Genomic DNA, 27,970 nt, shown 5'->3' with positions numbered 1-27,970 from the left:
TTTTGAGACAGAGTCTCACTCTCGTGCCTGGGCTAGAGTGCCGTGGTGTCAGCCTAGCTCACAGCAACTTCAAACTCCTGGGCTCAAGCAATCCTCCTGCCTCAGCCTCCCGGGTAGCTGGGACTACAGGCATGTGCCACCATGCCAGGCTAATTTTTTCTATTGTTAGTTGTTTGGCTAATTTCTTTCTACTTTTAGTAGAGATGGGATCTCGCTCTTGCTTAGGCTGGTCTTGAACTCCTGAGCTCAAACGATCCACCCGCCTCAGCCTCCCAGAGTGCTAGAATTACAGGTGTGAGCCACTGCGCCCAGCCGAGGCTTTCCTTATATATCCTTTTGTGTCTTTTGTATATTGTGCCATGTAAATATGTATCGCTTTTTAAATTTTTTAGGTTTTGTTTTAACCTATGTTATTTCCTTTAATCCTCACAATAATGCCACACAAAAGGTATTGTTAGTATCACCTTTACCATGGGAGCTGTTTGATTAAGGCTCTTGCCCACTGTAAACTTATATCTAGGTTGGATAAACTCATGGAAAAATATCAGAAATCCCATCTAAGTTTGGACCAATAGTCCAGGGCCTCTGACGCTAGGATATTTATACCAAAAAAGGTCAAGTTTATATAATTACCACAGGTATATGTGGTTTAAGGCCCTTTCAACGGGAACTCCTTTTGCCTAGACTGTATCCTGTTCCAGGCATTCTGATAGCTGCTCTGGACTAGGCTTATCTTGGGCCTAACCTGCTCTCTTAGGCCTTCATGTCTGGAGCCTCAATGGTGATAAATTTTATGGCAGGGCTGCTCATGTTGGCCAAACCCACGAAAATTATCTGAAACCCCCTGAAAGGAGGTGGGACACGATGAAACTGAAACTGTCCTTTGTAGAAAATCATTCAGACTCTGCATTATTGCCCCTGGAATTCTCCAGTGGGCCCTAGAAGATTTATCACTCACTTTTTGCTTTCCTCCCAGTCTCTTCCTGCCCAGGTGCTCCATATCTTATTTTCCTTACTTGACTATTAGCCAGGCTACAGCCTCCAGGATCCTTGCAGCACAGATCCTGTGACTTTTCTGTCCTTTGGCCACCCACTAACATTTGGCTTCATGAAACATTAGTGACACATTACTGTGATGCAGGTTTCTAAAGCACACAATCTCACTGATGCCAGGGGTGGTCTTTTTGGTGGTAAGAACATCATTAAAATGTCTTATTTCTGTGCCTTTGGATCTTTCTCTAGGATTTCTTTTTTTTTTCCTTCACGTTCGTATTGATTCTCCCTCGTAGAACTTGTCTTCCCTGTGGGTGGCACAGAAAATTCCCTGGGACTTCCTCCCAGGGAGAGGAGGCATGGGGTGGCTAGTAGGAGAGGGCCTAGAGGAGGCAAAAGGAGGTCCTGTGGCTCCAGGGTGGTGATGCCTAACTCACCAGTATGGAGTATTCATTAGAGATTTGGGTCAAGGCCCAACTATACTTTTCTTTGTCCTGGAGTGTCCTTAGCGAGTCTCTCCCTTATGGAACCTGGCAGAGTTACAGTCATATTAGGCAGTTGGTCAGAATTCAGTGGTTTGAAGGTTCTGCTCCTGACCTCACACTATCCTGTATAAATATCAAGCATCCATAAAATTCCACAGGGAAAGGATCAAGCACTAAGAAACATTTAGGGGAAAGCATTACACAAGTGAACTGAAATCAATATATGTTGTTTGCAAGGTATGTTTGAAAACTTTATTTAATCTCATACTGTAAACTTCTGCTTGCACTAAAACAACAACAAACAATCCCCCAAAATAGTTGAGAGATCTAGGGGGAAATTTTGAGAATCATAGAAGTTTAGAGCTAGTTGTGATCTTAGAAAATATCTAGTTTCACTTCTGTCATGTAGGATGAGGGAACTGAAGTCCAGAGAGGTGAGTGCTGTTCCTCAAAAGCAGGAATAGGATCTTATTCATAGTGACACTTCCAGCACCTAGCACTCGCCAGGTAGTGGGTGCTCACTAAATGTTTGTGAAATGAAGAAATTCATTCCTTGCTGTGCACAGTACTACTTTGCATGCAGTAGGCATGGCAATACGTTTTTTAATATAAGCTATTTGACCAAGGTCAAAAATAGGCAGATAATGACAGTGCTGGAAATAGGTCACAGGTGTGTGGCCTTCCTGAGAGGGACTCTGTCTACCACACTGGGACAGTGCCTCTGCGAATGCCTACAGTCGTGTAATCTCCTTGCGACTGAATGCAGTTGGATCGTGGAGCTCACTGTGACTACAGCCTGTTCTTAGCCCACTGTCTTATTCTAGAAAGGAATGATAATTGGTTTTGAACGTGCATGGTCAACTTGCAGTTAGCCCTTGAACGAGAAAGAAGCAATGATGCAAACAATCTAAGAGTCACTGTGTTAGGCCAGTGCTGTTCCCCCTTGGCAGGTGCTGACTGACTTATTTTCCTGAAGAAAGTTTTCTTAGGAAAATATTAACAAACATTAACGTTCCTTGAGTTGACATTAGCCAGATAGTGGCAGGAGGCCAGTGGAAGCATAAGGGATTGTTTAGAGCCAACAAGTGAAAATACAAGTAATCATGAAGTAATTATAGCTCTAACCATGGAGACAAAGGTCAAAGAAATAGTGACTCTTCCCATTACTATGAGTGATGATATGTAATATAAGGATGCTCTAGGGAAAAAAATTCGTTCTATTTTAGATACGAAAGGTTAAATACTTTGTATTCTTGTCAGTGATCTTTTAGTTGCAAGGAAAAGAACACCAACTAGCTCACAAATGGGGAGTTTATCATCTTCACAAGCATCTAGAGATAAGAAACTTAGTCTGGCCACAGTCAAATATGCTGGAATGCCTATTAGAAACCAAGGATCTCCTTGGTCTCTCAGGACCTATCCTGTTTCTTGTCCCCACCTCTGCATCTGCTTCATTCTGCTCCTCTTCCTAATTCATTCTCTCAAGGTTCCAGTGTTCAGAGAGAGAGAATATAATTGGCCCAGCTAGGAAGAAATGTCATTCTTTATGCAAACATTAAGGACACATACTATAGATTAGGGATGGCAGGATCATCTAATCCATAGATGGTCAGAACTCCATCCTTGAGCAGGTGCTAGTGAGGGGAACAGATTCATTTAGAAGGGGATGTGTGGAGAGGCAATGACTGTCATTTCTTTATTGTAAAATCAATACGTATTTATTTTTAAAAATTCAAACACCACAATATTGTGTGCAGAAGGTATGATTCTCAGTTCACAAACTCAAGTTATACAGGAATTATAACTTTGTTTTTCAGGACAGCTTAATTTCTAACTTCATGCCCCAAGCCCCCAATCTGCTGGGCTACAAGGAAATGTCACCATAGTCCTTCCCGATGTTTCCACCCTTCCCTGGGCTTATTTCACACCCCTGATCCCTTTACAGTACCAAGGGGCCACACAGAAGCCAGAAAGATAAAGACCACTAGCACTTTAGCATATATTTCTATGTATATGCATGTATGACATAGTATGTATGGTCATTTCTATGTATGACCATTTTCTATATATACGTGTATCCATAATCCTTCAAAACAAAAAATCGAGGCATGCTATAACCACTATTTTGCAATTTTTCCAGTTGACAGTATATATTATGGGCATCTTTTCATGTGCATATGTATAGAGCTAATATCCTATTTTTTAAAAGCTGAATAATAATAACAATAATAGTAGCTAATTTATTATGTGCCAGACACCATTGTAAGGGCTCTACATATGTTGACTTATATAAGCCTCACAGCAGCTTTATGATTCTATGGGTGCTCTTGGTATTCCCGCTTTAGAGATAAGGAAATCAGTATTGAGAGGTTAAGTAACTTGCCCAAGACTATATAGAAAGTGGGAATAGTGTAGTTGCTCCATAATTTATTTACCCAGTTCTCGATTTATGCACATTTAGGTGCTGCTACATTTCCCCAGTCATAAACAATGCCTTTATAGAGGATGTTGGTTGCTTCATCCACATCTATTTTCAGCCTTTCTCACTATTAATACCTTGGTGTTCATTTGGAGATTCCACCCTTCAGTTTTGTAGTTTGAATAGGATTGACCACAGCCTCAGGCCCTCCTGCTTAAAGCCTTGTGATTAGGGCTACTTTCCCCACTTCCTCGCTCCAAATGCTTTGAAATGTGGGATACAAATTTACATTTCCATCGATAATCTGTGAAAATGACCATTTCATTACTATCTTCCAACATAGGATATTATCTTTTCATTGCTACTGTTGAAACCTTGAAATTCATTTTTAAAAAGATGTATCTAATAAAACTGTTAGATAAGCTCTAGGAAGATAGAAACAGAAGAAAGCAAGCAAAAAGAAAAAAAAAAAAGAGCAAGGAAGGCATTTATTAACCTAAGATAGAACCAAAGGCAAAAACATTAAATGGAACAAGATAAATATTTTTAGCGATGAGATTCAATTTACAAAGAATGTCATAAACACTGCACATCTAACAACAAAGCAACAGGTATATATAAAGCAAAAACTAGAATATCTATATAAGGGAAAAGAGAAAATGATGATCATGGTGAGAAGTATTTAAAATATTTTCCTCAGAATATTTCATCAAGTGGAGGAAAAAATAAGTAAGAATAGGGACAACTTGAATAATACCATTAATAATTTTAATGTGACAGATTTAGAATCTTATATTCTACACAAATAAATTTAAAACTTTGTATCTTACACATTATTTTTAACTGCCCATAGGACATTTAGAAAGACCAGCTAAAAGACAAATATTAATAAATTCCAAAAGTAGAAGAATTCTTGCAGGACATGTTCTTTGACCATAATATGTTAAAACTAAAAAATTTAAATATCTACACATGTGAATGTATTTTTAAAATTCTAAATAAATCTTAAGTCAACTATAAAAACAAGTACTCCTATCAGTATATTAGAAGAATAATGTACCGTGTTCAAATTTTTAATTACAAGAATGTAAAATTAGACAAACATTAAGAAACATATTAATGTAATTTTCATGTTAAATAGATTAAAAGAGATAAATCATGTTCTAGAGGCTAAGAAGGAATTTGATACAGTCATTTTAAATAAAAAATCTTGAAAAAATAGAAATAGAATGAAACTTTTTTAACACGAAAATGAATATACATATGAAACAAAAAACAATAGAACCAGTTCCATTAAAGTTAAGAGTAAGTTAAGGATGCCCACTGCCCTTAACCCTTAAGCACTTCATGAAGAGTGTTCTGGAGGGTCCGATTAATGCAATAAGATAAATTTTGTAAAAGAAGAGGCAGCATTAACCTTACTTGCAGAGGATATGATGTTTACCTAAAAATCCAAGAGAAATTACCCAAAAGAACTATTAGAATTAAAATAATTCAGTTAAGTGGTCAGATACAGATAAATACATAGAGAAAATAGCTTACTTATATATGAGCAATGACAAACTAGAAGATAAAATGAAAAAATGTGATTCACAAAAGCAAATGGGTTAATATCTGTAAAGCGCCAGCACAGTTCCTGGTAGATAGGAAGTTATATAAATAAGCTGTAGTAATATTAGTTATTGATTTTATAGATTCCTCGGGGTGAAATTACTGAGACAAAAGATACAAGCATTTTAAAAATTTTTTATTCTTTAGTGATGGGGGTTTCTGTTCTGCCTAGGCTGGTCTCAAACTCCTGGGCTCAAGCCATCGTCCCACCTCTGCCTCCTGAGTAGCTGGGACTACCGGTGTGCACTGCGCCTGACAAAATTCTTGATTCATATATCCAAATTTTTCTTTTAATTTATTATTGAAATATAATATACATATAGAAGGCTGGTAATCAGTGCCCAGAACAGAAAATAGAACATTTCCAACACCACAAAGAGCCCCTTGCATGTCTTCGTCTAATCCCTGTCTTCTTACTCCCAAGTGTGTTTCTGACTTCCAACCACACAGAGTATTTTCCACACAGAGTATTTTGCCTGTTTTGTACTTCATATGCATGGAATCATACCTGCATACTCTTTTGTGCCTGGCTTCTTCTGCTCAGCATTATTTTTATGAGATTCATCCATCAGTATTCATATTGCTATATAGTATTTCATTGTGTGAATATACCACAATTTTTCATCTTCTGTTGATGGACATTTGGGTAATTTCCAATTTGGAGCTGTTATGAAGAGTGCTGTTGTGAGCGTGCTAATGCATATCTTTTGGTGGACACATGGAACCCTTTCCCGTTGCATATCTACCTAGAGTGAAGAGGGCAGGTGCTCTAGCAGATACTGCTGCACAATTTTTCAAAGTGATTGTGCCAATTTACACTCCTGACAGAAATGCATGAAGGTTCCTGTTCTACATACTTGCCAGAACTTTTTCATTTGAGTCATTCTGGTGAGTGCACGTTGATAGGGCATTATAGTTTTAATTTCCACTTCCCTAAATGAAAATGAGCACCTTTTAATGTATTTATTGGCCATTTTGATCTCTGCTTTTGTGAAGTGTCAATTAAGAACTTTGCTCAGGCCGGGCGCGGTGGCTCACGCCTGTAATCCTAGCACTCTGGGAGGCCGAGGTGGGCGGATCGTTTGAGCTCAGGAGTTCGAGACCAGCCTGAGCAAGAGCGAGACCCCATCTCTACTAAAAATAGAAAGAAATTATATGGACAGCTAAAAATATATATAGAAAAAATTAGCCGGGCATGGTGGTGCATGCCTGTAGTCCCAGCTACTCGGGAGGCTGAGACAGGAGGATCTCTTGAGCTCAGGAGTTTGAGGTTGCTGTGAGCTAGGCTGACGCCACGGCACTCACTCTAGCCTGGGCAACAGAGTGAGACTCTGTCTCAAAAAAAAAAAAAAAAAAAAAAAAAGAACTTTGCTCATTTTCTATTGATTTTTAAGAGTTCTTTACATATTTTAGCTGCAAGTCCTTTACTAGACCTTCCCCCACTCTATGGATTGCCTTTTTGTTCTCTCTGTGATATCTTCTGGTGAAAATAAATTCTTAATTTCAATATAATCCAATTTATCAAAAATTTCCTTTGTGGTTAATGTTTGATTTTGTTTTTAGTATTATTTTTAATTGACATAATAAGTGTAACTATTTGTGGTATACAGTGTGATATTTTGATACATGTATACAATGTGTAATGATCAAATCAGGATAATTAACATATCCATCACTTCAAACATTTGTCATTTCTTTGTGTTGGGAACATTCAAAATCCTTTCTCCTAGCTATTTAAGAATACACAATAAATTATTGTTAGTTATAGTCACCCTGTAGTGCTAATGAATGCTAGAGCTTATTCCTCCTGTATAGCTGTACTTTTGTATCCATTAACCAGCCTTTACCCTTCCCCACCTCTAGTAACCACTATTCTACTCTCTACTTCCGTGAGATGAGCTTTTTTAGCTTCCACATAGGAGTGAGAAAGGCTTCCATCGCTCAACATAATGTCCTCCAAGCTCATCCATGTTGCCACGAATGACAAAATTTTGTTCTTTTTTATGGCTAAATAGTACTTCATTTTGTACCTATATTACACTTTCTTTATCCATTCATCTGTTGATGGACACTTAGGTTGATCTTGACTGTTACGAATAATGCTGCAATAAACATGGGTGTGCAGATATCTTTGACACACAGATTTCCTTTCCTTTGGATATATATATGCAGTAGTGGGATTATTTTATCAGATGGCTATTCTATTTTTAGTTTTTTGAGGAAACTTCACACTTTTTTCCATAATAGCTGTACTAACTTACATTCCTACCAAGGGCGTGTAAGAATTCCTTTTCTCTGCACCCTCGCCAGCATCCATTATTTTTATTTTTATTTTTATGTTTACTTTTTGATAATAAGCCATTCTAACTGAAGTGAAATGATATCTCATTGTGGTTTTGATTTGCATTTTCCTGTTGATTAGTGATGCTGAGCATTTTTTCATATACCTTTTGGCCAAATGTATATCCTCTTTTGAGAGATGTCTATTCAGCTCATTTCCTCATTTTTAAATTGGATTATTTGGGTGGGGTTTTTTGTTTGTTTGTTTTTTTATTGTTGAGTTGTTTGAGTTCCTTGTGTATTCTGGTTATTAATCCCTTGTCAGATGAATAGTTTGCAAATATTTTCTTCCACTCTACAGGTTGTCTCTTCCCTCTGTTTCCTTTGCTTGCAGAAGCTTTCTAGTTTGATATAGTCCCATTCTTTATTTTTGATTTTGTTGCCTATGTTTTTGAGGTCTTCTCCATAAAATCTTCCCAGACCAATGTCCTACAGCATTTCCCCTATGTTTTCTTCTAGTAGTTTCATAGTTTGGGGCCTTATATTTAAATCCTTAATCAGTTTTGAGTTTATTTTTGTATGTGGTGAGAGATAAGGTTCTAGTTTCATTTTCCTGCATATGGACATTCAGTTTTCCGAGCATCATTTATTGAAGAGACTGTCCCTTTTCCAGTGAATGTTCTTGGTGGCCGTGTTGAAAAGCAGTTGGTTATAACTATGTGGATTTATTTCTGGGTTCTCTATTCTATTTCATTGATCTGTGTGTTTTTATGCCAGTACCATGCTGTTTTAGTTACTATAGTTTTCTAGTATATTTTGAAGTCCAGTAGTGTGATGTCTTCAGCTTTGTTCTTTTTGCTCAGGATTGCTTTGGCTATTCAGTGTCTTTTTTGGTTTCACACAAATTTTAGGATTGTTTTTTTCTGTTTCTGTGAAAAATGTCATTGATATTTCAGTACGGATTGGATTGAATCTGTAGGTCACTTTTGGTAGTATGGTCATTTTCACAATATTAATTCTTCCAATCCATAAACATGGGATGTCTTTCCATTTTTTGGTGTTCTCTTCAATTTCTTTCATCAGTGTTTTTAGTTTTCTTTGTAGAGATCCTTAACCCCCTTGGTTAAATTTATTCCTAGGTATTTTTTTGTAGCTATTATAAATGGGATTGCTTTGTTGATTTTTTGTTCAGCTAGTTTGTTGTTAGTGTATAGAAACGTTACTAATTTTTGGATGTTGATTTTGTATCCTACAACTTAACTGAATTCATTTATCAGTTTTATGAGATTTTTGGTAGAGCGTTTAGGTTTTTCTATATATAAGATAATGTAATCTGCAAAGAGAGACAGTTTGACTTCCGTCTTTCCAATTTGGATGTCTTTTCTTTCTTTCTCTTGCCTAATTGCTCTGGCTGTGACTTCCAGTACTATATAGTATTAAAGTGGTAAAACTGGACATTCTTGTTTTGTTCCAGATCTTAGAGGAAAAGGTTTCAATTTTTCCTGGTTCAGTATGATGTTGGCTGTGGGCCTGCCATATAGGGCCTGTATTGTGTTGAGTTATGTTCCTTCTATACCTAACTTGTTGAGAGTTTTTATCACGAAAAGATGTTGAATTTCATCAAATGCTTTTCTGTATCTACTGAGATGTTAACCATTCTAGCTTCTGTGTCAACTTCTGTTCTTTACATAAAAGTGTGTCGTTCATCATTCAGTCAACATTAAATAATACTCTTCTGGCAATTGAGTTGAGTACTAGGAGACAGAGAGTCAAATAACACTTTAGCAGAAGGAAGACTCCATGCCAAAGCACAGACATATCTAGGCGCTGCTAGTAGTTCCCACCAGCTGAACTAAAGAATGGATGTAAACAGGTTGGGGTGGGTGGGAAGCAGGTATTCTAGAAGAAAAGTATGGCAGGGCCTCCCAATTGAGCCCAAATTTAGGAATCAGAGTTTATCTGTTTGTAGAAAACAAGAGCTGGGAATCTGACAGGGTATTTATTTGAATCAGTGATCATGCTGTAGAACCAGATGACATCTATACCACATCCTAGATTGATTTTGAGCCCTTGTAGGGAGAGAAGTTAGGATCAGATGCTGAGAGAGCTGTTTGAAAAGGACACTTTGAGATACTCTGGGCACAAGATGTGCTGATTGTAGAATCAAGAAAAGCCCATTCTCCTCATGTCCACATAGAACCCAGCATTGCTGCAGTATCTTGAAGAATGGTAGCTTTTAGCACATTGGTATGTAGCCTTCTGGGCTATATGGTTACTGGCATTTTCATAGTGGCCCCTATCAGCTGTGGCAGTGGCAGTGGTGTAGCACCCGTAAAGGGCTTTCTGAGTAGAGGCTGTTGAAAAGAGGGAACCAGAGCGAAAAAGGGAGAAGAGGGTGGATGCTGCTTGAAGGACTATGACTGACAGACTGGTTCATAAGCCTGAGAGATAGCTGGGATGAACTCCAGCCTACTGGCTACTGACATGTATCTAATCTTAAAGAATAACCGAAAGCAATTGACTTCTGAATACACTTTATTATTTGCTATGTGGGAACTGTGTCTTACTCATTTTTATGTCTCAGGACCTAGCACAAAGCCTGACACACAGCAACTGCTGACAAGATATTTGTGGATTTATTTAATAAAGGAGTTGGGGAAAGTTGGAGAAGGGAGGGTGGGGAGCATCACATATACATACACATGCTTAAAATGTGATAGTTTCTTCCTAATCTGGCCAGACCCAGAATAAAAAACAGAAATGGGATCTGAGCAATGGGTCCTGGCCTTTTTTGGTGCTGCCAGCACGTGAGAGGACATGCTGAGACAAATTCCGTGGCAGTTAGAAAGTGAACTGGCTGCCAAGATGGCGCGGAGGGAAAATTTAGTCTTGACCTTCCACACTCCCGAGGTTCCCAAAATAAAGGGGAACCGGAAATACCAAAGGGTGAGGAGCCACCTAATTGGAGGTCAGATGACAGGAAGAGGACTTACTTAAAGGTGGGGCTAGACAGAGTGTCCAAAGGACAGAGAAAAGATCACCCTAAAATTTTTGTTTTTATAAAAGGAGCAGGGAAAGATATCCACAAATTGAACCCACATGGGGATAGTTGAGGTAGAGAAGAATAGGAGACCCTGGGGATCAGGGGCGATCCTTTTGGGTAGGCAATATCTCCCTCATCCTTGTAGCCTACCCTCCCCACCAACAAACATCCGAGTGCCTCGATGCCACCCCAGAGGCGGCAGCATCATATGGATCAGACACACACCTACATCCGAATGTTCTGTGGCAGCCTCTGTGCTTTTAGCCTCCTAATCCTGATCTGCGTGTCCCCACTGCACTGGGTGCAGTTCCTGGTGGTCAAGAATGGCCTTGAACTCTACGCAGGACTCTGGACCTTATGCAACCATGAGCTGTGCTGGAGCCACACATCCAAGCCACCCTGTGAGTGACACCAAATTAAATGCCACAGGCCCCACAGTTCCAGAGCTTTCTGCCACATTATCCCTTCATCTTTCTTCCTGTAAGCTCTTTGGGTCTTCACCTCTCCAAGTTCAAGATGGGTCTCAGCCAAGTTGTAAATGTCGTCAGCCTTTTCTTTGGTAGCCTCTGTGTACTCTTTCTCCCTCGTATCCCAGGCTGTTCCTGTCCCAAATAATAAGGTGATACTCTTTACTCTCTGGGAAGAAGTCTTTTGCCATTTATAAGGTATTACTGTGAAGCAATGTGATTGGAATTCTAATGTACCTTGCAGAAATAGATAATAAGTGATTGGTCATAGCTGTGAGATAAAGCAAAGTGTCTCAGCACCCATTAGGTTTGATTTGCAAGGTCAGTTTGTGCTTCTGCTAGCAGTAAGAGAGAACTTAAATGTATGTTGATATGTGGTATAAGAAATGCCAGCTATGTAGAGTAAATTATGTCAAATTTTGTGTGAATTTAAATAAATCTGAAAATGCAACAAAATATTTTCAAATAAGCTTCTGGGGCCTAGACGATATCATATACATGAGTTTTTAAATCAGACCAAAGACTTAGAGGAAAGACACGCTGCATGCAGGACTATGACTGACAGACTGGTTTCATAAGCCTATTGAGACATACTTGGCAGCAACACCAGGAAACACTGACAGTTTTCCCATCACCCACAAGATACGCACTTACACAAAGAAACAGGTATTGTGAAAGAAAACAGACATGAGTAAAGCGTTTATTCCCCTTCTCAGAGAAGCAGGGATCCCAGATGCTGGGGGAAGAGAGCACCTCGGCCCAGCCCTGAGGTAGAACATCAGTTACTTGGCTGTGGGCTGTGGCATTTGGAATTAAGGGGCAAGATGCTAAAGCAGGATCTTGGGAAGAAACTAAAACAAAGGCGGGCAGACAATTCAACTGCATCTTCAACTAAAAAAACAACTGGAGAAAATGTTTGCAGCAGATATAAAGGATAAAGGTTATTGGCCTTAATATATTGAAAAGGATATACAGATTATTAAGAAGAAGACAAAGATCCAAATAAAGAAACTCTTTTTGAGCAGACAATTCACAAAACAAGAACTATAACTGTCCCATAAAAATAGGAAAAATAATTCAACCTCAACCTTTCTTTAATAGAAAGGTAAATCAAACAAACAATGAGATGCAAATTTTCAACAATCATGTTAACAGTGATTTTTAAATGATAATGCGTACTACTGTATACCCCCATACACAACATGCAAATTGGTATTACCAAAGCAATATGATTATGAGACTTAAAGAAGTTCATCTTTGACTCAATAATTCCATATCTAGAAATTAATACCGAGGAAATAATTAGAAATGGAATAAAAGGTTCAGGCATTAAGATTAAGCTGAAATTATATTTATGTAACTGGGTGCCCAGGCTGTACTTCAGGCCTTAAGATTGTTATTTAAATCTTTAATGAATCAGAATCCTGAAATCATGTCACTTAAAAGCAGTAAATTATTTCTTGGAACCCTGAATTCAACTTTATGCCAGACTGTTAATTGTTTGGAGAAGGTCAACTAAGTCAGTCCTTAAGACACATAGTTATTTAAGTCAAGTATCCACCCCATTTCCAATGTTAACTAGTCCAATTCTAGGGCCAGTAACTAGCCTGTAATACAGATCTCATAAAGAATCCCCAAAATGTAATTATCATGTCCAGGCCTCATCTGCCTGTGACAATAATATGATGTTATTATTGCCCAAAATTATTATTGTCAAATAATTTTTATCCATTTCAATGACTTCAAACTTTTACCTATTGGATTGTAAGAATTTATTCACCCTACCTGACAGTGTCCTCAGTCATTTCTATGAGTTTCACAGGGGCTAGCTTGGGTGCATTCAAGAAAGCATGTGCTCACATTCTTACGTCCTGGGCTTACTTCAGGTCGTCATGGCCCCATATCCGACTCCACCTGGGTCTAGATGACTGATAGCCTCTCTGCTGTAGCTGTTGCTAATGGGATGAAGAAGGGACGGGGAGTAGAAGACGTGATCCTTCACTTTTCCTAAGAGGCCTCAAGTGTGGAACAGACCTTTCTGTTATCTTCCCATAGCATTAGTTGAGATCAGACCGTGATGTACAGGATGTGTTGCCAGAGAGAAACTTGAACTGTTTTGCAGAGGGTGGGAAAGAAAGGGTAGGTCTTTTAGTCAAGGCACTGGGCACTCTGGAGTTAGGACCCCAGGGACCACCATACAGTTCACATCACCAAGCTATGTAGGGATGCTTTATTCTGGCACCCCAGGTGGGTTACAAGGGAACCTAACACCAAGCAGATTTCCCAGACTCCTCTCCAGGAGGCTAGGTCTCCACCCAGGATCTTTTCCATTCCAAATCATCTTCTTTTAACACTTCCCCTGAGCCTGGGGAAGTTCTGTGTTGGCCTCATGTGCCTGGAATGAAGTCACGATGGCAATAGCACGGCGGCTTAGAATTGGCTAAATAAGTGAGCTGATTCCCCAGCTTCTCTCCAGCAGCAACTTCTTCATCCCCAGAATCCTATCCACACCCCACGCCCAGCTGTTCAGTCTAGCTCTTTGATCCTTTTGCAGTACCACCTCCCCTTCCTGGCCTTGGTTTTTGCTGAAGGACCTACTGTGCAGTGAGGAGAGTCCTGCTGGCAAATCTCTTTGGAACAGCTAACACCAGGGGCTTAGCATAAATACGGCTGGCTTCTCTCCTCTGCTCCTTTCTTCTCATGTCATCTTGGTTTCCCCATTGCCTCCTTCCAGGGTGTCAGCAGGCTTAGAGAAAAGCATCTAGTGTTAACCAAACCTATTTGTTCACAAGGATGGGACAGCTGATAGCCCTGCCCCTATCACTTTCCAAAATCTCCCTGGCAAAGTTTTACTTCCACAACAGTAGGAGGAGGTCCTGACCGTCATTTACAAACTGCCACGTGGTGAATGTTTTCATTTTACTGAGATGTGAGGGGATGCCACAGAACACTACTGCTGCCTGGTGGGGTGGTTCCCCCTTTAGTCTTGATAGCTTTTATGTCCTACCCGATAGTGCTTTTAAGTGCAGCATCACTGATCAGGCTGATCCTGAGAACACCAGCAAGAATCTTACCAAGTTTCTCAAGTGATTTGGTCTTCGTCCTCTCCAAATAGAAAGTGGCATCCTTCCTCTTCCTGGAGTGTTAGCTTCATTGCTTTTAGTAAGCTGTGAGGCTTGTCTTGCTATTCTTGCAATTTAAGTTCACATCAAAACATAGCAGTAAGGAAAACTTCAGAAATGTTTGGATACAGGTGACCTACGTGGGTGACACGTGGGTGTGTTCCTTTCATCTAGGGCACTTCTCTTTCTGGATCAAGGCTTTTTACTGAAACATACAAGCAGGATCTTTTGTAATTTAGATTCTAAGATTTTTGAAACTTTGATGGATAACCTGCTGTAAAAACTCTCATTTAAAAGCTGAACTCAGTTTTGGTCATACAGGAAATGGAAGCTTGAATTCAGCTTTGGGACCAATTTTTTTTATTTTTTAGTTACACGAATAAAAAAACTATTGAAGTTAACCAAATGCAGATGTTTTATATCTGAAGCTAAGTGTTTGGTTTGGTTATGTACTTTGTTGTATATGATTATTACTAGTAGACTTGGTTAAACTCTTCTATGCTGCAAGTCTTTAGCTGTTCCTGTGGAACTGTGAGGATCTTGTTTATGTAGCTCTCAGGAGATGAGGAGCTAAGACAGAAAAGATTGTGAGAAGAATATGAAGTTACAGTCTTCCCTTCATGGTAGAGGAGGAATTGGGCTTTATATCTTAGATGAGTTGGACGGGAGATATCTTTGGCAGTGCTCCTTGATATTTTGAATATTATTATAGAATCATTTGAACTAGTATAAGCTAAAGAGTGAACTTGTTTACAAAGATTCAGAAGAATCTCATAGACTCCCAAGGGCAGGAAGTTCGCTGGGCCTTAGGGGATTACATAGGAAGCTGGAATCTCAGACAAAGAAAATCAAGCCAATCACTTAGTTGTTATAGAGTCACTTTGTCACTCATCTTTGTTTTATCTCTACAGCTCAGTTTTTCTTTTTTTATTAGTGTGTAAGTGCCCAAAAGGTGATATCCTAGTCTAACTTTACAACTTCTTCATTCAAGCAAGCAAAAAAAGAAATCCAAAGTTCCAAGCATAAAAATAAGATTGTTCCAACACGAGTCAGATTCCCTTCCTTGGTCCAGCTGGCTATAGTCAGGGGGTTGAGACAATGGTCCGACGCTATCGGCAAGGGCTTCTAGGGCCTATGGGGGATCGTGGGCTAAATATTGCAAAAGATGCCTATCACCCTGAGCTTTATACGGCTCAATCTGGGCTAATGGTTCTGACAGGCTTTATGTACTGCTAATAGTATATACACTGCTATATATATGCTATAATTCTGAATGATCTAGTCTTTAGAAAATGTGCTGCTCTTGAATTATTATGTTTTAATCTAGCTAACTTGTTAAGGCCACAGAAAAATTTACCCCTATGGGTAATGAAAATGACCATTATTGATCATATTAATAAGTGTCATGTTCTGGAGAACAAAATGAAACTTAGAAGGCAGATATTAGACTGGGATAAACTTGATACATTAGTACATAATTTCTTCTCTCTAGGTTAGTTGGAAGCTGGAATTGGATTTTTAGGCATAGAAGTGCTTAGAGAACTTTCAGTGGTGGGATGAGCTAGCCCCTGCCACATTGGGACAGGAAAGAATCCAGACAAAGAGGCATCCTATATGGGATATTGAAGATATTGCTGGGTCTCTGGGATCTCAGAAAAGCTTGTAATTATAAATTATCCTCTATTTCTTAAATATTTAGTAAATTACTGATGGGGAAGTCAAAGGAAGAATCCATTCCATGTTAGGGATATGGTAGCAAAAAAGGAAGGTTTAACATCCCCCCCACCCTCTCCACCCCACCCTACCTCTCTCTAACCAACATCCAATCTGCAGTGGCAGAGCCCAGGAGAACAGAGACCTGCCTGGTGCCAAGTGATGAGGGAAGAAGGAGTGGTGTGGCACTTACGTAATGGCATCGGAGCAAAAGAACGTTAACACACCTCTTCTTTTTTTAATTTAATTTTTTAAATTGACAAATAGTTGTACATATTCATGGCATACATACTGATGTTTCAATACATGTAATATACAGTGAACAGATTAGGGTAATTAGCATATCCACCATCTCAGACATCATTTCTTTGTGGTGACAACATTCCCTCTATCTATTTGTTTTTTGTTTTTTTTTTTTTTTTTTTTTTTTTTGAGACAGAGTCTCACTCTGTTGCCCAGGCTAGAGTGAGTGCCGTGGCGTCAGCCTAGCTCACAGCAACCTCAAACTCCTGAGCTCAAGCGATCCTCCTGTCTCAGCCTCCCGAGTAGCTGGGACTACAGGCATGCGCCACCATGCCCGGCTAATTTTTTCTATATATATTTTTAGCTGTCCATATAATTTCTTTCTATTTTTAGTAGAGGTGGGGTCTCGCTCTTGCTCAGGCTGGTCTCGAACTCCTGAGCTCAAACGATCCGCCCACCTCGGCCTCCCAGAGTGCCCCTCTATCTATTTGAAACTATATAATATATTATTGTTAACTGTAGTCATCCTACAGTGGTATAGAACACTAGGATTTATTCCTCCTATGGAGCTGTAATTTTGTATCCTTTAACAAATCTCTCCCTGTCCCTCCTTTCCCCCTACCCTTCCTATTTTCTGGTATCCTCTATGCTACTTTTTATTTCCATGAGATCAACTTTTTTTAGCTTCCACATATGATAAGAATATTTGGTGTTTAACTTTCTGTTTCTGGCTTATTTCACGTAACATAATGTCCTCCAGTTCCATCCATGTTGCTGCAAATGACAGGACTTCATTCTTCTTTATGGCTAAATATTATTCCACAGTGTGTATGTATCACATTTTCTTTATCCATTCATCTGCTGGATATTGTGAATAACACTGCAATAAACATGGGGATGCAGATGCCTCTCCAATATAATGATTTCCTTTCCTTTGGATAAATTCCCATAGTGGGATTGCTGTATCATATGGTAGTTTTATTTGTAATTTTTTGAGGGACCTTCATACCATTCTCCACTAGTTTGCATTCCCACCAACAGCATATAAGAGTTCCCTTTTTTCCACATTCTCACCAGCATTTATTGTCTTTTTGAAAATAGTCACCCTGACTGGGGTAAGGTGATACCTCATTGTGACTTTGACTTACACTTCCCTGATGATTAGTGATGTTGAGCATTTTTCATATATCTATTGGCTATTTGTATGTCTGCTTTTGAGAAATGTCTATTCAGATCATTTGCCCATTTTTTTAATTGGATTGTTTGCTTTTTTGCTGTTGAAGGCTTCAGTTCCTTGTATATTCTGAATATTAATCCCCTGTCAGATGAGTAATTTACAAATATTTTCTTTTTCTTTTCTTTTCTTTCTTTTCTTTTCTTTTCTTTTTTTTTTGAGACAGAGTCTCACTCTGTTGCCCTAGCTAGAGTGCCATGGCGTCAGCCTAGCTCACAGCAACCTGCAACTCCTGGGCACAAGCAATCCTTCTGCCTCAGCCTCCCAAATAGCTGGGACTACAGGTACCATGCCCGGCTAATTTTTTCTATATATATTTTTAGTTGGCCAGATAATTTCTTTCTATTTTTTTTAATAGAGACGGGATCTCACTCTTGCTCAGGCTGGTCTCGAACTCCTAAGCTCAATCTGCCCACCTCGGCCTCCCAGAGTGCTAGGATTACAGGCGTGAGCCACTGCACCTGGCCTTTGCAAATATTTTCTTCCATTCTGTAGGTTGGCAGACCTCTTCTTGAACAAATGTGAGACCCCTCTCCTTGGGGGCGGGGTCTCAGAAAAAATGGGAGAGTTTTTTGCAGTGTTAAATTCCTGCAATTTGGGGCTTGAAATCCTTACAATATGGAAGCCAAAGTAAAAGCAAACGTGACTTCATTTTGTAGTTACAGGCTGACAAGGTCTGTACACAACAGATAAATCTGAAAGAGAAAAAACAGATAGAAACAAACCCCAAGTTCAGCAATGGGTATATCATTAAGCAAAGTACATTAATATGATAGACTATTTCGTAGCCATTAAAAATGATGTTTACCACAGAAACCTGGGAAAAATCACATAATCTTAAGAGGTAAGTCCACATGATATCTAGTATCATAGCCACCATGTACAGAAGGTGGAACAATAATAGAAAGAAATAAAATCAAATGTTGACAATGGTTGCCTCTAGGTAATAGGGTTGTGTCTGATTTTCTTCCTGCCTCTTTGTACTTTTGTAGTCTTTCCAATACCTATATTAAAAATATATTACTTTTAGCATTAGAATTAGAAACAAGAAAAAGTTTTAATCCATTTTGTGACTAGTCTCACCTCTTATAGACTAGTTTACATCTAAATTTACATTTATGTACCCAGAAGTATTTGTACATCATCTTCACCTTAATCATAGTAAAGAAATTCCAAGTGACAGAGAAGAGCTGGGAAAGAGGATGCCACGTAGCGCACTCTGCTTTGTCTTTCCTTCCTTCTCTGAGACTCTCAAGGGGACGTCCGTCACTGAACGAATCAAGCCTTTCCTTTCCTCTTCTTCTTGCAGATTATCTCCAATATTCCAGGGCTTTCTTCCTCATCTCCGTCCTCACCATGCTCATTCTCCTTGGCTGGCTCTTCAGCTCTTGCCTCCCTAGAAGAGGAAGCACGACCCGCAACCTGGATCTGAAGGTATCCATGCTCAGCTTCATCTCAGGTACAGACCTAGACTGGCAGGGTTAACACCATGGCAAAATAGTCAAGGTAATAAAGTTCCTCTGTGGGGCTTTTGAACTCTTTCTTACCCCTTTGCTCGTCTTCTTCAGTATCAACACCAAGTTGCTAGCTACATGCCTTATCTTATTTTGTAAAACACACCTTAGTGGACCTTACTCTAGGGTAGAGGCCCCTTTCTCTCCCTCATCGTGGTCAGTGCTCAAGTTTTCATCCTTTTGATCCATACATACGGCCTCTGGAGGCAGAAGAAGAGCTGGGGGTGGTGGTCAAGGCAGACTGAAGACGCTGATGGGTTGTGACATCTTTCCCACTGGTCCTAGCCACCTGTTTGCTCCTCTGCCTCAGCCTGTTTGTGGCGCAGGTCTACTGGTATACTACGGATGCCATAGAGTCAGATCTTCTATGGACCTATCATATTAACTGGTGGAGTGACTTCTTATGCGCGTTTGCTGGTGAGTTTGTCCCCTGCCCTATACTAGAAGGATGGAAAGGGAAATAAATCACTTCTGGAAAGGGAAGTGGAATCTAGGAGAAATAGAAGCACTGACTGTGCCTATTCAAAATATTTATACATGGAGAGTCAGTGTGATATGGTGAAGAAAGCACGGATTTTGGAGTCTGAAAACCTAGAATTTGTAACCTGTTCTTTCACAAAGTGAGGCATGGACAGATTGAGTAACTTGCCCACGACCACACAGAAAGTAGTGAAGCTATGATTTGAATCCAGGAGGCTCAAGCTTTGTCCAAACAAGTCTATTGAGCAATGGGAGCACAGGAGAATAAAGTAACTCTGCTGGGGGATAGAAGGGTTCACCAAAAGATACTACTGAACTGAGTATTAAAGGATGAGTAAGAATTTCAGAAGCCAAAAGGCCATTGTCTGTTGAACCTCACCTCAACCTCTTCTCTCCCCCTAGGGATCATCTCTTTTCTCAACTACTTAAGTTCCAGATCCCGTCCCCCTAATCAAAATGTCACTGTGATTCCAGTAGAGAAGTCAAGGCTGGGGTTTGGTCCAGTGACTACAGTATTGCCTGCTAAAGATGAACGGTCAAAGTCTAAGAAGCAATCTCTAAGAGAGGGAGAAAAAAACCTACCAAATGCAGGACTGTGATGGTGATAGGAAACCCTAACCATTGCTTCTCTTAACAACAGGGGAGAAGCTGAGTTGGGAATGACTGTGCAAATTCTTGGAAACCCTCCTAATATCATGTGCATATTACTGAAGGAGACAACATTAAAGTTGATGAAACACCCTTTGTGTGCATTGGTTCCAAAATATGTATGATAATAACAAAGAAAGTAATGAAAATTCACTTAAGAAAAATTTATAGGCTGGGCTTGGTGGCTCATGCCTGTAATCCTAGCACTTTGGGAGGCAGAGGCAGGAGGATAGTTTGAGCTCAGGAGTTCGAGACCAGCCTGAACAAGAGCAGGACCCCATCTCTACCAAAAATAGAAAAAATTAGCCGGGCATCGTGGTGCGTGCCTGTAGTCCCAGCTACTCTGGAGGCTGAGGCAGGAGCATCGTGTGAGCCCAGGAGTTTGAGGTTGCTGTGAGCTAAGCTGACACCACTGCACTCTAGCTAGGGCAACAGAGCAAGACTGTGTCTCAGAAACAATTTTTTTTTTCTAAATGAAAACATCAATGTTTAGGGTCATGAATAAAAGAAATTAGTGATAGATGCAGTGTATGGACCAGATATCTCTTTGGGTATTAGGGATCTCATGGACCAGAATGGTCCATGGAGAATAATGTCAATTACTTCTGTTTGGAATTTTCTTTTTTTTTTTTTTTTTTTTTGAGACAGAGTCTCACTCTGTTGCCTGGGCTAGAGTGCCATGGCGTCAGCCTAGCTCACAGCAATCTCAAACTCCTGGGCTCAAGCAATCCTTCTGCCTCAGCCTCCCGAGTAGCTGGGACTACAGGCATGCGCCACCATGCCTGGCTAATTTTTTCTATATATTTTTAGTTGTCCAGATAATTTCTTTCTATTTTTTTGGTAGAGACGGGGTCTTGCTCTTACTTAGGCTGGTCTCGAACTCCTGAGCTCAAACAATCTGCCCACCTCAGCCTCTCAGGGTGCTAGGATTATAGGCATGGGCTGCCACGCCCGGCCTGGAATTTTCTTTCTTATGTGTGGATTTGGGTATACTCAGGATGGGAGGCACTTGGACAATACTGTTGAATCAGAATTTGGAATCATTACCAGAAATGGAATAAACACCAATGAAGATAATATCTACTACCCCAAAGAACTGAGAGGTTGGGGTGGAATTTGGGGAATCCATGAGGTCTTACTTTCTATGAAAGTTGTTAATTTGATACCCTTTACAGTCTATTATGCAAAACTACTGCTTCTCCTAGGCATGGAGATACCTTAAACCAGGCATCCACAAACTCCCTGAAATTCTATACAAAACTTGCGTATGCATTTTTCTGTGAAGAGGGCCAGAGACTCCATCAGGGCTTCCTTTAGTGCATATATGTAACTGAGCTGAAAGATTTTCCATGTTTTATATATCCTGTAAAACTAAGTAAGGGTGGAGGAGGTGGTATTTTCAGGCCAGCATATAGGTCTTTTGATGGCTAATGATCCCTTTCAACCTCAGACCAGATTCTATGCAGAAGGTCCCTGATACTCATTTTGTCTTTTATGCCTTCAGTTGTTACTGCTACTACTTTGTTGGTTGAGACCATTCTTCTCCTCCCTAAGCCTGGCAATGGAATAGACTAGAGTGGCCAGCTTCACCTCTTGCTCCTTTTAAAGATAAGCCCTTGTGTCCTTTTGATTTAATTTAGAGATTCACTAGTAACCCTTGTAGAAAACAAAAATAACAGACATGGAGCAATAATATAGCTCTTATAATCCTGGTCAGTAATTCCCAAACATTTCAGATGGTAACTGGAAGCTCTTTAGGTTAATACTTCTGCTTTTATTCCTGTAGGTAGGAGCTTACAGCACATGCTCATGTGTACCCACACACAAAGACACAAAGACACAAACACACACTTACACACACACTTCGTTTTGATCCTGTCTTGGAAAGCCCTTTTATTCATGTTGGCCCCACTTTCTAGCAGGTAATTTTTATTACAGCAGAATTACTGGTACCTCCTTAGGTCAAGTGGCCTCATTTCAGAGGAACTGCTCTTCCTGGGCCTTTGTCTGGTTGTAAGAATAGACATGTAATCAAAGCCAACTCCCCCTCCTCACATTACCACTCACACGCAAATTCTACCCCGCATATTGACTGGTTAAGTACTCACTGGAGTCACGGTCTTTATTCATAATTTAGTTTGAATACTTTAATTATATGACTGAATTGACAGCATGCTGAGCACTGATGACTCTTCAAGGAAGAGAAGAAGTTTTAAATGGAGGGAGGAGAAGGAAGCAGTCCTGAGTGAGGGCAGAAGCAGCTAGACAGTAAGAAAGTAGCAGTAAGGGCCCTGGCTATTAGAGGAGAATTGACAGTAATTATAATTAACTTGTCCACTTTTCTAGCAGAGAATTATCTTATAAGCAGAGACAATCTTTTAGTGCTCCTTTAGAAACTGAATGCTTTCTCTATTTTCTTTCTCTCTTTCTTTTAAAGAATTCCTTAAAAAGCTTAGGTAGATTTCCAGTCAGAGATAGCAGTAAATTATCCTTTGATACACTCCCTCTACTCCAAATACGTTTTGTAATAGATGAAGTGGAGAGATGAGAGAGAGAGAGAGAGAGACAGACAGACAGACATAGTCTAGTCAAAACAAGATGAACATTTTCACAGACTAGAAAAAAACCCCAAAATGCAAAGCTATGATTTGAGCCAAGCCCTAGACTTACTGGGCTCTAAGTCCAAAAATAAGTAGAAGTGAACAGGAAGATAGCTCCTGTGGGGTGAAAGCCAAGACACAGACTAGAGTCAGGTTGATAACTTTAGATCAAAGAAGAGCTCTAGAAAAGAAGCTGAATAAAAACTGCCTCCAAGCACTGACTAGGGCTATAGCATATTTGGAACTGTAGACTTGAAGAGACAGAAAGACACAAATACAACCTTGCTAAACCAAGCAGCCTGTTGGTTCATTAACTGTGTCTGAGATATTCTCAGAACAGGAAATCTAAAATTCCACATTATGAGACCTGACGGTGGACTGGGGACTTTGGCCAAAGTAAGGAAACTCCAAAACTACCCGGTGTGATAAAATAGAGGGAGAAGGAAATAAAAACAAACAAAAGACATGTTTGTGTCCACGAATAGGAATTCCAAACATGAAGAAATGTTCAGAACAAAACTAATAATGTCAATAATCAGAATATGAATTCATTCCAGATTAAAGTAATTTGAGGTATAGTGTGATAAAGACTTTAAGTATTCTTAGGATGCACAAACAGATATATAACAAAATCATAGACTACAAAAGAAATCCCCAAACCATGAAACAAAAATAGGTAGAAGTAAACAAGAATGGGTTTAAATGAAAAAGAACCAATTATAAACCAAAAATGAAAAAGTACTTATTGGAATAAAAAAATCAGTAGGATAAAATCTAGATAGCATAAGTAACAAAAAGAGAAAATATTGTATTTTCAGACATATCTAGAACATTTATTAATATGAAAATTGACCAAATACTAGCCAGGCATGGTGGCTTACACCTGTAATCCTAGCACTCTGGGAGGCTGAGGCGGGAGGATCATCTGAGCTCAGGAGTTCAAGACTAGCCTGTGTAAGAGCGAGACCGCGTCTCTACTAAAAAACAGAAATTATCTGCACAACTAAAAACATATATATAGAAAAAAAATTAGCCGGGCATGGTGGTGCATGCCTGTAGTCCCAGTGAGTTGGGAGGCTGACGCAGAAGGATCGCTTGAGCCCAGGAGTTTGAGATTGCTGTGAGCTAGGCTGACACCATGGCACTCTAGCCAAAGCAACATAGTGAGACTTTGTCTCCAAAAAAATATGTATATACGTACACATTTACATATATTTATATTTATATGTGTGTGTGTGTGTGTGTGTGTGTCACACACAAGGTCTGTCCAGAAAGTATCCAGCCATTGTCAATATAACGAGAATGGTTTGTGTGACATTGATGGTAACCTGGTAGTCAAGGAGAGTGGACTGGGATGTGCATGCGTGAACAATAACGACTTCACTGTACTAGTCAGTGGGGCACTAGATGCCGTTGAGTGAGCACGTGTACTGTGTGGCCTTCGCATTCGAAATGACTGAGTGAGTAGAACAATGAATCTGCATCAAATTTTACATTAAGCTTGAACATTCCTCCGCGGAAACTATTTGGATGATTCAGAAAGCTTTCAGGGACTATGCAATGAGTGCAGCACACAAAAAATTGTGGCTTCAAAGATGGTTGGGAATCTGCTGAAAGTGATCCACATTCTGGAAGGCCTACAACAAGCAGAACACCTGAGAATGTCGAACGTGTACAGACGCTGGGAGAACTGTGTGAGGTCCCAAGGTGCCTACTTTGAAGGGGACTGAGGCATCATTATCCTATGTATAATGTTTCTTGTATCTTGTATCTTCTTCAATAAATGTCTCTATTTTTCATATTACATGGCTGAATACTTTCCAGACAGACCTCATATATGTTATTCAAGCATATTTTGTTGTTTAAATCTTCCATTTCTTTACCGCTCTTTGTTTTATGTTTTTCTGTGTTAAATCTCCCATGATGGCTTTCAGATTTTGGCATTTTTCCTTTTAATACTATCAGTGTTGGCCGGGCGCGGTGGCTCACGCCTGTAATCCTAGCACTCTGGGAGGCCGAGGTGGGCGGATCGTTTGAGCTCCGGAGTTCGAGACCAGCCTGAGCAAGAGCGAGACCCCACCTCTACTAAAAATAGAAAGAAATTATATGGACAGCTAAAAATATATATAGAAAAAATTAGCCGGGCATGGTGGTGCATGCCTGTAGTCCCAGCTACTCGGGAGGCTGAGACAGGAGGATCGCTTGAGCTCAGGAGTTTGAGGTTGCTGTGAGCTAGGCTGACGCCATGGCACTCACTCTAGCCTGGGCAACAGAGTGAGACTCTGTCTCAAAAAAAAAAAAAAAAAATACTATCAGTGTCTGCTTAGTATTTTGAATCACTAAGATGTCAAATATCCAAATTAACCAGTGATTCAGTGCAATTCCACACAAAATCTGAGAGTTTTCTCATGGAGAATGAGAAGCAAGTCCTAATATTCAGGAAAGTTCATTCTTTCCTCCTTTGCAAAGGCCAAAAAGAGCCAAAATTATTTTGAAAAATAAAAAGATGAGGAAATTTACACTGCCTGATACAGAGATGACTTTTTAAATTATTGTAATTAAGACGGTGTGGTATTGGCACAGGTTTAAACAAACAAATGGCAACAGAATAGAAAGCCTAGAAATAGACACGTTTATGTAGAAATTTGATATATTATACTGGAAGCATTTAAAAAACAGAATGAGGAAACTATGGTGTGTTCAACTAATGGGGCTGATACAACTGGTTAAGTAGGGAAAAAACATAAAACTAGATCTCTGCTTTATGGTTTTTTTTAAAGTTCCAAAAGATTAAAGTTCTAAATGTGGAAAGCAAAACTTTAGGGATCTTCACTGGCCAATCAGAGTAAATCTGAGTATCAAAAAGAATAACTCGGCCAGATGCTGTGTCTCACACCTGTAACCCTAGCACTTTGGGAGGCCCAAGTGGGCGACTGTTTGAGTCCAGGAGTTGGGAACAGCCTGAGCAGCATAGTAAGACCCCGACTGTACGAAAAGTAGAAAAATTGGGTGGATGTGATGTCCTGTGCCTGTAGTCCCAGCTACTTACTTGGGAGGCCGAGACAAGAGGATCACTTGAGCCCAGGAGTTCTAGGTTGCAGTGAGCTATTATGATACTACTGCACTCTAGCCTGGGGAACAGAGCAAGACTCTATCTCCAAAAAAAAAAAAAAAAAAAAATGTTTGATTATAATATATCTCAGAATGTGTCTCCTCGAGTTCATCTTATTTGGAGTTTGTTGAGCTTCTTAGACATTTATACTCATGTCTTACATCAATTTCAGCCATTATTTCTTCAAATAGTTTCTCTGCCCCTTCTCCCTCTCTTCTCTTCCTGAAATTCCCACAATACATATGTTGGTCCACTTGATGATGTCCAACAGTTTCCTTAAATTCTGTTCACTTTTCATCAATCTTTTTCCTTTCTGGTCCTCAGACTCGATGGTTTCCATTGTCCTATTTTCAAGTTCACTGATTCTTTCTTCTGACTACTCAAATCTGCCTTTGAATCCATCTAGTGAATTTTTCATTTCAGTTATTGTATTTTTCAGCTCCATAATTTCTTTTGGGTTTCTTTTATGTTTTCTTTTTATTGATATTTCCATTTTATTTATCCATTATTTTCTTAACCCTGTCCATATCTTCCTTTAGTGCTTTGAGCATCTTAAGGCAGTTGCTTTAAAGTCTTTGTTTAGTATATCTGCCTTCAAGTCTTTTCCAGGTATAGCTCCTGTTGATTTTTTTTCCTTTCAATAGGCCAAACTTTCCTGTTTCTTTGTATGCCTTGTGATTTTTTTGTTGTTGTTGAAAACTGAACATTTGTATCTAATAATGTGGTAACTCTGGAAAGCAGATGCTCCCCTTCCCCAAGGTTTGCTATTTTTTGTTATTGTTTTTGTTTATTTATTTATTTTTATTTTGGTAGGCTATCTCTGTGCCAAGGATCAGGCTCAGGTGTAAACGTAAAGTCTTCTCACATCTTTTCCGAGCCTTTCCCTGGGCGTGCACAGTCATTTTCTAATTTCCCCGCTATATGTAGTTGTGTTTGAATGTCTTAGTCTTTAAAGTCTGGCTCCCAAAAGGGGAAAAAGAGAAAAATGATGGGGAGACAGAAAGGATGCAAGCCATTTCAATGCCAGTCCTTTAAATCTTTTGGAAGTCACTTCAGCTGGAGTGGGAGGGGCTTGCAACAATGGCAGGAGGTCCGACAACAATGCTTGCCAGCCTCTTTGTCTGCACCTCTGTGATTACAAACAGTAATTAGCAATCACAGCATAGATGCCTGGTATTTGGAGGACAGGAAACTTTTTGCCCACCTGGGCTCCCACAGATTGTTTTCAAGGTGCTCCGGGAGCAGATGCACAGTAGCCTAGTAAATCTAGATGCCACTAGGCTTTTTGCTCCCTGATAATAATGACTATGTTCAATGGGAAACAGATGGCTTGTTCAAACCATTTAATCTGGGAAAGTTAGGAGACTACTTACAAAGTCCCCTTTGAACTGAAAAGGATTTGGGGAAACCATCAGTGGGGAGAGTCATTACTACTCCTAAGTCTAATTACTTAAGTGAAAGGAGCAGTTAGCAGAACAGAAATGGGTAGCTCTATGGAGAAGGTTGTCTGTCAGGACCCTACTTTAGGAAAAGGCACATGGACAACCCTCAGTAGTCTGGTAAGGAGAAAACCAGTGAATAAACACACTACTCCTACTCTGCCCTGGACCTCTAATCCTCAGTAAGTGCCTGCCATTTTCATTAGTCAACCCAGTCAGAAGCTGGATGACAAGGCAACACATTGATGTAGGCCATATCAGTCAACCTCCTTGAACAAGGATGGAAAGTGGATCTGGAAGGACACATGGAAGACACCCAGCATATCACTGTATTGTCAGCACCTGACACAACACCTGGCACAGGCTAAACACGTAATGATTGAATGAAGCTGGATAATGGAGCAGAAACCAGATCTTGTAGGGCTTTTCCGATTTACGCTATCAAGTTAGGATTTTCCTCATAACAATAGGGAGCAACCAGAGTATTTTCAGCAGAGAAGAGACATAATCAGATTTGATTTTTAGAGACATCAATCTTGGTGACTTTGTGGAGAATAAACTGAAGAA

The 27,970-nt window shown here is 39.7% G+C and overlaps 1 protein-coding gene across 1 annotated transcript; it reads left to right on the top strand.

Moving 5' to 3' along the window:
- The first annotated feature begins 10,653 nt into the window (after positions 1-10,653).
- TMEM202 (transmembrane protein 202) lies at positions 10,654-20,272 on the top strand. The gene is made up of 5 exons (XM_069457831.1): positions 10,654-10,734; positions 10,977-11,232; positions 18,920-19,069; positions 19,410-19,541; positions 20,007-20,272. The coding sequence occupies exons 1-5, from the start codon at positions 10,654-10,656 to the stop codon at positions 20,201-20,203; spliced, it is 816 nt and encodes a 271-aa protein (XP_069313932.1). The 3' UTR covers positions 20,204-20,272.
- Positions 20,273-27,970: the final 7,698 nt, after the last annotated feature.

This window comes from Eulemur rufifrons, chromosome 2, assembly GCF_041146395.1.
Source record: "Eulemur rufifrons isolate Redbay chromosome 2, OSU_ERuf_1, whole genome shotgun sequence".
Taxonomy (NCBI): domain Eukaryota; kingdom Metazoa; phylum Chordata; class Mammalia; order Primates; family Lemuridae; genus Eulemur; species Eulemur rufifrons.
This window is presented reverse-complemented; position numbering and strand designations above follow the sequence as displayed.

Excerpts from the sequence above, each read along its gene's own strand:
- TMEM202 (XM_069457831.1), top strand. The coding sequence starts at position 10,654 with ATGGCGCGGAGGGAAAATTTAGTCTTGACCTTCCACACTCCCGAGGTT. Across the intron at positions 10,735-10,976 it reads GGAACCGGAAATACCAAAGG|CCTACCCTCCCCACCAACAA; the intron begins GTGAGGAGCCAC and ends TCATCCTTGTAG. Across the intron at positions 19,070-19,409 it reads CATGCTCAGCTTCATCTCAG|CCACCTGTTTGCTCCTCTGC; the intron begins GTACAGACCTAG and ends CACTGGTCCTAG.